At 37.6% G+C, this 11303-nt stretch overlaps 1 protein-coding gene across 1 annotated transcript; it reads left to right on the top strand.

Moving 5' to 3' along the window:
- Positions 1–4057: 4057 nt before the first annotated feature.
- On the top strand, positions 4058–5060 carry LOC129444839 (interleukin-8). Its single transcript, XM_073866094.1, has 4 exons — positions 4058–4296; positions 4515–4629; positions 4719–4805; positions 4910–5060. Exons 1-4 carry the CDS (start codon positions 4233–4235, stop codon positions 4917–4919), a joined length of 276 nt encoding a protein of 91 aa, XP_073722195.1. The 5' UTR covers positions 4058–4232; the 3' UTR covers positions 4920–5060.
- Positions 5061–11303: the final 6243 nt, after the last annotated feature.

Here is an 11303-nt window from a genome sequence, read left to right as displayed (position 1 = left end):
CTCATTTGCGCATCTAGTTCTCGCGAATGGCGCTAATTGAGGGTTGCCGCAGGAAACGTGTGAGTTGAAAAATTTTAACCTTGGCGGAAAAATGCGCTGCGTTAACCAATCAGGAGCTTGCTCTAGTAGTGACGTGATACCAGAAAGCGAGCAGAGTCGCAGAAGCCCCTCCCATGACGCGAATTTCTGCGTGAATGTCTCGATGACTAGAAATTCGTACGCAAATGGGAGTTTTCAAGACTTGTAAATGTTTAATGTTCATTTAACTTGGAACAAAATGTTGCCAGTAAATAACATACATTTAAATCTATGGTAATTTACCGGCAACCCAGCTGCAAATATCTACGGATTTTTTTTTTACAGTGTATATAATTAATTGGAACACTTAGGATTGGACTGTTAAGCTCACAGCTGATAAGTATTATTTAATTAAGTTTTGTACTTAAAGTTCACTGGAAGCCTGGTTCTAATGGGGAGTTCTTTATTGTTTTATTTACAAGTATGGACTTCATCCACTAAGACTCTTGTCCAAACATTTTGCAATACTTGGTAAACGTTTTCAAGAGATGGATATTTGGGTTTGGCACAAGGCTAATTTTTTTCTGATTTTCTTTTGAAGATGTTGTAACATATGCTCCTCTTCAGAAATGTGTGATCTCAGACCATTTCTGGTACACAACACAACTTTAAAAGAACTCAGACGCCAGCTTTCTGTGCAGCAGTTGATTTGGATACATGACAAAACCCCACACGAAGAAGCAGACATGGACCTAATTCCTTTTACTTGTCAAAAAGAAATCAAACCACAAAAGAACCCAAAACTGAACCGTACTTAGACCACCTCCAGATGTTTAAATAAGTCATTTCGAATAATTAATTAATCAATAAATTAGGGATAGATTAGTTGATATAAAAATCTAGTAGTAGGGGCAGCCCTTCTACTCTAGGGACATGTTTCTATCAATATTCAGGGATCACTGAATTGTTCCCAGCAATAATTTCAAACAAACAATTGATCTTTATTTATACAACTGATGTCAGTCTGTTTCTTGTGTTTTTTATTTATTACTTATTTTATTTAGAATCATTTTATTCAGGAATCATTTAAATGAGATTAAAACTCTTTGACAATCGCGTTCTGAAAAAATAACGCTATTTGTGGTACACAAACAGTTAAAGGCAGGGTATCTGATTTGATCAAGAAACATTTTTAGTTATACTAGTTAAAAGTCTCCTCACATAGCAATCAATATGTTTAGTTGTTTAAATGAATTTTAATAAATATATGAAGAGTTTGGTTCCAAAACGCGATAAACACCATAAAAAATGAGTTACTGCCAAAATCAGTATTGTATCAGGTCAATATTAAAAAGTCAATTCTTAATTTTATGCTAAATACGATATTTGCTGTGTTATTCTGTCATTTTTTCCAAAACGCGATAAACGCCAGTCCTCCTTCTCTGCAGAATGCAATAAACAGCCCAGTCTCACAGCAAGTCATGTTATAGTAATGAAAATTTTGATTAATTAATTTCCGCAGTTTTTTGTGTCTCTGGAGATGAATGTCTTTTTCATCCTTCCCAGCACGAATTTCAATCAATGGCTGTTATTATCTGTGGCACGACTTTCTTTATCGCGTCATTTTATATTTTGTTTTCTCATCGTTGTTTTCTATTTTTTGACCATTGTCGCTTGGGGTTTGGGATAGAATCACTTTCTACTTTGATGAAACATTGTGTTGCTTATGAAATTTGTTTTTCTTTACGAATTAGCAAACTTATATACTATTACGTTTACACAACGAAAACGTGCTTTAACTCATTCCGATTTAAAACGTTTGTTTTTGTCCGTTATTTTGGTAATGTTATTCACTTTGTACTGCCAAGTTTTCTCACTGGTGAATGAAACATGAGATGTGGACGTATGTTCTGTGTCTATTCATGTGTTTTGGAGGAAGTCCCGCCTTTCTAACTCAGATCGCTAATTTGATTGGCGTTGCCTTTTTTGAGTCCCGCCTCCTAAATCCTAATGTTTTTTAAGGTGGCATATTCATTATATTATTTTACATAAATACTATTTATAATGTTTTGTTATTCTTTATGTCATTTATGCCATTACGCAATGAAATGACCTTAAAATGGTAGGCAAAAGAGAGAACGATGTCAAATTTACTGTGCCTTCCATAGACGCTGTATAACCTTCGCATTAGTGTGAACTATAGTATTTTTTGGGTAAACAAGACCCAGAAACAATGCCGTATGGGGCGTGTCGTAGTGAGGACGTGTGTGTCATAGCAACCAGAAGTTATGATACATTAACCCTGAACATAAACAAACGCAGGCACAGATCAATCGAAATGATCAACCAATTCCAGTCCTTGCGACTCTTTTCTTTAAAACAACACTAAAGAATTTTTGCTCTTTGCTCCCCCTACAGGTTGAAAGCGGAATTGTCCAGTACCACTGTCGTAAATAATTTAGCCTACTGCAGCAAAGCTGGCTCTGATTGGATTGTAGGTCTGCCGTAACGCAAGTTTTTGTAGTTTTCACTCAAACTACAAGGCCGGACCCGACGGTTGGAAACTTCTTTAGTGCGGTTTTGGCCAATAGAGGGCTGCAAAGCGAATGTGAAAGTGCCGTTCACCCTGTTTCGAGTGGATGAATGACTGAAACTTTTTTGGAAACGTTATTTTAAGGTAAAAAAAAACTCTTTAGTGTTGCTTTAAAAAGAACAGCAGATTTTAAAAGTTCTGCCTAAAAGGATGAGTTCATTCAGAAAAAAAAACTTACGGTAAGCTTTGCCTTGTGGCGGCTCATCATTCTAAAAAGCCCCATACTTTTTATCTTCAGATGTTCATGCATCGAGCTGGTTCTGCGATATGCTAACAAAACAATTCTATCGACCAATGTGTTTTGGAGGAGGCGTGGCTTTGGATGGCGATTTGACTGGAGGGTGGGATCGTGATTTCAGTGCTAGTAGGCTACTGTTAGCATTTTTTTAAATCAGATACCCTGCCTTTAACAGATCTCGTTCTATGCAATAAGTCCCGCCTTTCTAACTCAGATTGCTAATTTGATTGGCATTGTCTTTTTTAAGTCCCGCCTCCTATACATCGCTTCATGATTAGTTTTGTCTTTACTCGCTTAATGTGTGATGTAGGCTGCATTCGTGCTTGTAAGAAGAAGCGCCAAAGCTCAGCCTAAAAATTACGCAATGTGCATGATTATGCAAGGCAGGCTACCGGTAAGTGAGTGAGGAAGAAAACATTCTTATATTACTGTTTTCTAAATTGCTTAAGCACATTTTTTAAACCATCACTCGTTTTCTTAAAACCTTAAACACAAATCCAAATCATTAAACAAAATTCTCAGAACTCCTGACTCTTCAAGCGAAATCAAACAATTTCTTCAAAACCATTTCAACTGTACTCAAAATCAAACTAAGCTTTCAAATCCTAAACACATAAGCCTAGAATATAAAACACTACAAAGAATCAATTAAACGCTACCTTAAAAATGGAAAACACAACACGCAGGACATCTATATATATATATATTTATTGTATAACAACACACTTGATTCTCTATTACTGTAATCACAAGTTTAGTTCGGTGAATATAGTGAACACTTTACTGTAAGTTCTGCAAGTTGTTCAATATTACTGTAAGCAGCACTTGCATTTTGTAAAAAGTCAGCAATCCAACTGCAAAATTTTGCCATTTGCATCGTCTCTGGTGTCCTGCTTTTCATCATACTCTTCCTTTTGTCTCTCAGACTGCTTCCATACAATTGGTAAAAAATGCCCTTAGAAAAAAGTATGTGCAATTTGGAGTTGTTGTGTTTACTCGATGATAACTGTGTTGTAGTTATGTTCAACTTTTGCCTGCCTGTGTTTAGCATTAATTAAACAAGTGCATTGCAATGTGAAATGCGTGTTTTAGTGAGAATTCTGTATTTAGAGTTTTGCAATAAGTGTGCATGATTTGACAAAATGTATGCCACTATGAATATTGTTGACATCTGCACAAACTTTCCCAGATTGTTGCACAATTCCATTTGACTCATACCCAGGACTGGGCTTTAAAAGAGCTGGAAGTTCCAATCTTCGAAAAAATTTAACATCCAGACACATCTCTGGTTCAGCTGAACGGCTTTCAAAGTTCACCCTTATCTACGCGACAGAATTGAAAAGACTTTCTGCATCTAGTAAATCTGAACTTTGCTTTAGAAGGATGAACTGCCAAATCTTTGTCGTCTCCATTGTTGTGTTTGTAGCATGTCTGGCCATTGCTGAAGGTAAGCATGCTTTCAAAATGGCTTTTTGCAAACAAATGCAATTATTATGATTGATACATAATAAATAGACATATATAAAACACAAGATTGTATAAGATTATCTTCTGATATCGCATATTAGTTTAAATGTGCAATCCGCCTTTAAATATTATATAAATCAATTACATTATGTGCAAAGGGGCATACTTAAATATTAATGGCTGTGATGGTTTTTTAAGGAAAGAGTCTTGAGGGATGTCGCTGCATTATAACGGAGAGTCGACGCATAGGCAAACACATAGAGAAGGTTGAACTCTTTCCACCCAACATCCACTGCAACAACATGGAGATCATGTGAGTGTTCATAAAAATAGATGCACAAATGCAGAACTTTAATAAATATGAAGTTATAAAGTAATGTTTTTTTTTTTTATTCCTAACAGTGCCACCTTGAAAGAAACTAAGAAGGAGGTCTGTTTGGACCCATCTGCCCCTTGGGTTAAGAAAATACTCAGGATCATTGACAAGAAGTGCAAATAAACTGTCATCATATACGTATTTGATGTTGATCTTATTTTCCATGTAACCATGAATCTTTCAATCATTTAATCTTTTAATCTTTTGTTTGCAGGAAATCACCATGAATCAGTCAACCATCAGTGCACCAGGGTTGCTTTTTAAGTCCAAGTGGTCTTGAATGACTATACAGTTATAATTCATTGTTTCTGCACCTGGAAATGCATCTTGGTGTTTAAAGTATATGCAATAAAATATCACAAACATCATTTGTGCCTTTTCCTTTTCATTTCAAGAAGAGCAAGTTATAACAACACTTGGTTGTTGTGGTTCTCAAATCGAATGCACACTAATGTGTGATCATGCGGCTTTCTGTTCAAAGGTGCGAAAATACTGTAGTTCCTGTAGTAGATCAACTGCTTTTAACGTTACTACATTTCCATAAAGCATTACATTGCTGTATGCAAGTAATGTCTGTCTGACCTGTATTAAACTGGCCTGGTGGTAATGAGATGAATTTCAAAATCCTTTAAACCTGAACGTAGATTTTATCTGCTTTTTCAACTAGCTCACGGAGCAATGCTCTGCATAGCGTACAATCCTGCACTTGAGGTTACAATGATACAAGTTGCTTCTAAACATGACTGCACTTGCCACAGATCACGTGACATCACATGAGCACATAAATGAAAAACACCATTCGGTTGCACCCTGAGTATTTCCCCATATGTGCTATTGATCACATTGCACTTTGGGGATTTTGGAGAATTTCACAGCATTTTATTTTAAACGCTGTAATGTGTGATTTTTATAAAATCAACTTATAGAGATTATTAATATGTCTAATAAAGATAGCTGTAGCTGCATATCTTTCATTCATCTGTGTTTAAGTAGTCAATCTCATCCTGTTGTGCTTAATATGGTTAAATAAATGATTAACAAAGGCCACTGGCATGTTGTTTTTCATGCTACAATGAATTGCATCATATGTTGTAATAACCTGAATAACAGACATGCCTTGAGTAACTGTTTTACTCTGTTATGAATGTTGCACTGAAAAGGTCCTGTTTTAACATGTTACTGTTTTTCATATTACATTTTCTTCCTCTTCCTTCACTTTCTTGCTGCTACTATTCATAAAATCCCCAATTGTATGATTTAAGTGGTTGCTATCAAATTTAGTGGGCCATTTATCTGCCTATTAATCAGGTATCACCTCTTATTAGAATAAAGTCTGTTGGATAAATGTTTTGAGCTCTTTTAAAGTGTGTGTAACATCTTTTTTGGGAGGAATAAGTATATAACCATACAAGTTGGTTAGTATAAAAAATAAGAATAAAGATAAATAACAACAAAATCTGTTTAAAGTAGTTTATTTATATAACAAGCAAAATAAACAACACGTAGATGACCTAGGGAAACCAAAACATTTGTTATTTTTGACGATTTGAGTTCAGTTTCAGTAACTAGTCAGACCATTAAACTTGGGCTGTCACTAACGACTATTTTTATAACGACTAATCTATCGACTAATTTATCGATTATTCTAAACGAATATTTTACCATAAAAAATAATCAAACATTCCTAAATCCTAATGTTTTTTTAACGTGGCATATTTTTTATATTGTATATAAATACTATTTATAATATATTGTTATTCTTTATGTAATTTATGCCATCACACAATGAAATGACCTTAAAATGGTAGGCAAATGAAGGAATGATGTCAAATTTACTGTGCCTTCCATAGACGCTGTATAAACTTCACATTAGCGTGAACTAGTTTTGTAGTTAAGACCGGTCTCAAGACCACTTTTTATAGGTCTTGGTCTCGTCTTGGAATCGACTGCATTTTTACTCGGTCTCGTCTCGTCTCAGAAAAAGAGGACTCGGAATTTTATTTCAAGACTGATGGCAAATCACAAATTTATTTTTTAGCATTAATTTTATGCAGTTTATTCAGGTTTGGCATATGATGTTGGTATTGCTTAAGCATTGTTTAAGTTTCTCCCAATGACAATTTTTCTAATTTTATTGCTAAAAACACCTGCAATGTTAAGTGGATGGTAAGCCATGGAAAGACAGTTCAGAATAAATGGCTAAGTTGATTTTAGCTCTTTAGTGTTTGTTCACTTTTATTTGCTTATAGACAAAGATAAATTCCCACATATCTGCAATGCCTTTGATTATTTTATAAACTTCTCTGATGGCACACACACGCACGCACGCACGCACACACGCACACACACACACACACACACACACACAGACAAGAAGTGCCTAATCATATGCATATTCCACATTTTATCATAAGTGTTTTAATACAGTGACATGCATGGTCTTGGTCTTGACTTGGTCTCGGCCTGTCTTGGTCTTGACTTGGTCTCGCCCTGTCTTGGTCTTGGTCATGACTTGGTCTCGGTTTAGGTGGTCTTCACTACAACACTAGCGTAAACTATAGTATTTGTTTGGGTAAACAAGACCCAGAAACAATGCCGTAAGGTGCGTGCCGTAGTGAGGACACGGGTGTCATAGCAACCAGAAGTTGTGATACATTAACCCTGAACATAAACAAACGCAGGCACAGATCAATCGAACGATCAACCAATTCCAGTCCTCACGACTCTTTACTTTAAAAAGAACAGCAGATTTTAAAAGTTCTGCCTAAAAGGATGAGTTCATTCAGAAAAAAAACTTACGGTAAGCTTTGCCTTCGTGGCAGCTCATCATTCTGAAAAGCCCCATACTTTAAATTTCGTCAAAGACGCATAATTGTTTCATCGCACGTGCATCCGATGAAACTGTCTATATCAGCTGGAAAGCTGGAAAAACAAACTGCAAAACCAGCAGATGAATTGCTCCCATGACTAATATTCAATCACCCCATTGGTAAGACCAGAATTTGTCATTCTATGGTTTTTCCCCTTTACAAAGTAAAAACAGTGCCTTTCGCTTGAGCAAATCTCTTTGACTGAAGCAAATGAGACTGAACATTGCTGAAGATAACTATAAAGCCTAACTGAAAAGAAAAGAAAAAAAACAGAAAGAACTTAGTTCAAAGCTTATTTGCGCTGGTTAGCAAATACAAAGAAAAGTAACATGACCTCTTAAAACCAAGGGCAACCTATCGAGAAGCCGGCATGGAAGTGACTTAAAGGACAAGTTCGGTATTTTACACTTAAAGCCCTGTTTTCAGATTGTTTATGATGAAATAGAATGGTTTTGACTGAAATTTGGACATATGATGCTGGCCTGATAATTTTCGGGTGTTTGTTGTATCACCTCCCACCTCTGTAATGTGTATATATATATGCACAGGAACAATCCTTCCTAAAATGCATTAAACTTTCGTTTACAAAGACGTGAAACTCACCGAGTGGTCAGGGGTGTTCACTGATATGCTCAAACAAAAATCGCTGCAAAAGACTCATTCCAACAGGTTTTATCGTAGTTTTGTCCAGCTCCATTGACTTGTATTAGATGTGCTGTGAGGTACGGTATTACTCCGCGCCGGGAACTTTGTTTGTATTCTTGCAATTGACAAAGGTGGATTATCGCCACCAACTGGGCTGGAGTGTCTATTATTCAAGCTCTCAGTGGAAGAATTTACGGGTGTGAGGCGTTTGGAAAAATAGGTCCACAAGTTTGCAACGAATGGTAAAACACCTGTTGGAAAGCATCTTTTGCAGCGATTTTTGTGTGAGCATATCAGTGAACACCCCTGACCACTCGGTGAGTTTTACGTCTTTGTAAACAAAAGTTTAATGCATTTTAGGAAGGATTGTTCCAGTGCACCTATGCAGACATTGTAGAGGTGGGAGGTGAAACAACAAACACCCGAAAACTCTCGGGCAGCCGCACACGTCAAAATTTCAGTCAAAACCGCTCCACTTCGCAAACAATCTGAAAACAGGGCTTTAAGTGTAAAATACCAAACTTGCAATTCATTGCCACTGCTGTCACTACCGTCAACCTAGGAAGGCGTGGTTTCAGCAACCAGACACCTCAGCTTTACTCACATCCCATACGACAGCGTCCCGCAACTATTGGCTTCAAAAGAGCTGTTCACAAACCTGTGAGTGACATCACGGACACTACATCCATATTTTTTACAGTCTATGCTTAAAACACTACTTTTATTATCTAGTGCATGTACTGCAGGTCAAATCTTTCCTTCCATTAATCAATTCGACAACTCTACTGTACGTATCCATGTCCAAGGTATTAAGCACACTTTTTATCCCAACGAGCCTGTTCAATCTGCGGCTACAGTTTTTCCTTGCCTCTTTGTCCTCTAGCAGTAGCATCTCAGTGAGGCGGATGCCATTTTCTCTGCACACCGGAGAATCCTTGGATCGACAGCATAACTCCACCTTGACAAGTCTCCAGATAAACAATTGGTGCCGTCTAGTGGTTCGAGTCTCACAGTTGGCAGGTTGCGACTGTGGTGCCCTTAAGCAAGGCACCTTAACCTCGGGGCACTGGGATAGCTGCCCACTGCTCCGGGTGTGTGACGACTTGCAGTGCGTGTGTTCACTACTCACTGGGATGAGTAAATGCAGAGGTCACATTTCAAGTACGCATTGCATATTTGACAGGCATGTCACTTTCATGAGATGACTACGTGTCTATTCATGTCTTCTTTTTGGCCGTGCATAAAGTAGATGTTGTATCTCTCCTGTTCCCGGATTCTCAAGCTCTTTGTTATGTTTACACAAACGTTCATTGCACTTTTCCAGCTTGTTTATTTTTTCCTTACATTCCTTATTCTTTGTCATTGAATTGCATGGCTTTAGTTAGGCTAGCGATCATGCTGCTAAACTGTAAAAAGAAAATGCTGCAAGTTTAATCAAATTGGATATTCAAGTCAAATTGAACCGCTTATTTAACGGCTTTGACTAGTTGACATAACTTATAAACAAGTTGAAATCATTAGTATAAGTAAAACAAAAACTTTAATTTTTTACAGTGTAGTCTGTTTAGCTTGCACTTGAAGTTGGGTCAGTTGCTCATTAAAGTTATTTTCCAAACTTTAAATGACTTTCAGTATGGCCAGGTTGAAAACGTCACCTTCCTTTGATGTGATTTTACGTTTCTTCCTGGATGGAAACTTGCACTGAGTCATTTTTGCTAACCTGATTATGCTAACCTCCATCACGTAGTAATGGTCCCCAGGTTGCGTCTGAATTGTAATGGTGCTTTTCCATTGCATAGTACCCCATGGTTTAGTTTAGTTTGGGTCTTGTCAGCTCACCTCAGTTTGGCTTGGTTAGCTTTTCCATCGAGTTTAGTAACACTTCGCAGTGGGAGGGATTATAGGTTATATTTGTGCTGCCTGCTGCTGTATCATACAAGTGAGAGCGTTGCTGGAATGCTAAACATACATTCATTTATTTCTCTGTCCGCCACAAAATTAAAATTGTCCACCACAAAGATGTTTGCACATCGTGTTTATCACTACCTCTGTATGACATGACACTTTTTGTAGAAATACCGGTGGCGTCGTCAGTCGACGCGCTCCGCTGAGCCTCATTTAAGTTGAATATACACATATAATGTGCACATGCGTTGCGAATGTGCCACTACAAACTGCAAGTCTGGAAAAAACACTGATATGGTGTTCCTGGTTCTCAACCTGTGGATGTTTTTCATCGCTAAAAGGGAGTTTTGGGAACTTATAGCAGAGCACAGATGACAACAGGTTTACTCGAGACAGCGCAAGCTAGCACTAAAGGTAAAGCTAATTTTTACATTATAGCGATGACGCTGCTAGTGACGATTCTCTCAGACCAATCAGTGATCTATGCTGTTTTCACGTAACGTTTGGTATCAGCTCGGATCGCTTGGAACCCCAACTGAGGTTGTACTAAAAAAAGTATCGGGTACTACGTACGGTACCCAATGGAAAAGCTCCCAAAAGTAAGCTGACCCAAACTAAACCAAACCGTGGGGTACTATGGAATGGAAAAGCGCCATAAGTCTGTAAGTCTGACTGGTTTGATCATACTTTTTAGCACTTTTTTTGCACAGACAAGCGCGTTATCAAAAATTGGGATAATTGTGCTTCCATCTCTGATGCCAGTGAATTTTCAACACGCCATCTTGCCTAGAAGTCGATGGGTACAACTGATGGACACTTTGCATGATTCTCTACTCAGATTGTTTGTGTGGCAACAGTGCCACCTTAAGGGCACACAAGATGATGACTAGGTGGAACAGTGGCTTGATACCCTTAACCCTTCTTTCATTCGAAGCTCAGGATGGTAAACCCTATGAAGGGATTGGGGCATAGGGATGAGTTCTTCAGATTGAATGCAGGGATAGGGTGCATCTTATTTGTTGTAAAGGCCATAAAGGACACAGCCTTCTCAAAGACAGATCTTTGCTCTCATTTTTAACTCCTGTCACAGACTAATGTCTTTAAAGAGTAACTAAACCCTAAACCAAACATTTTTAGCTAAAGATCTGTAAGAATAGGGTCTGTTGGGATCTGCCCACTTTTCTTGCATTT

This window comes from Misgurnus anguillicaudatus, chromosome 3 (assembly GCF_027580225.2).
Source record: "Misgurnus anguillicaudatus chromosome 3, ASM2758022v2, whole genome shotgun sequence".
Taxonomy (NCBI): Eukaryota; Metazoa; Chordata; class Actinopteri; order Cypriniformes; family Cobitidae; genus Misgurnus; species Misgurnus anguillicaudatus.
Note: the sequence above shows the minus strand (reverse complement) of the source record. Positions and strands in the feature narration are given on the sequence as shown.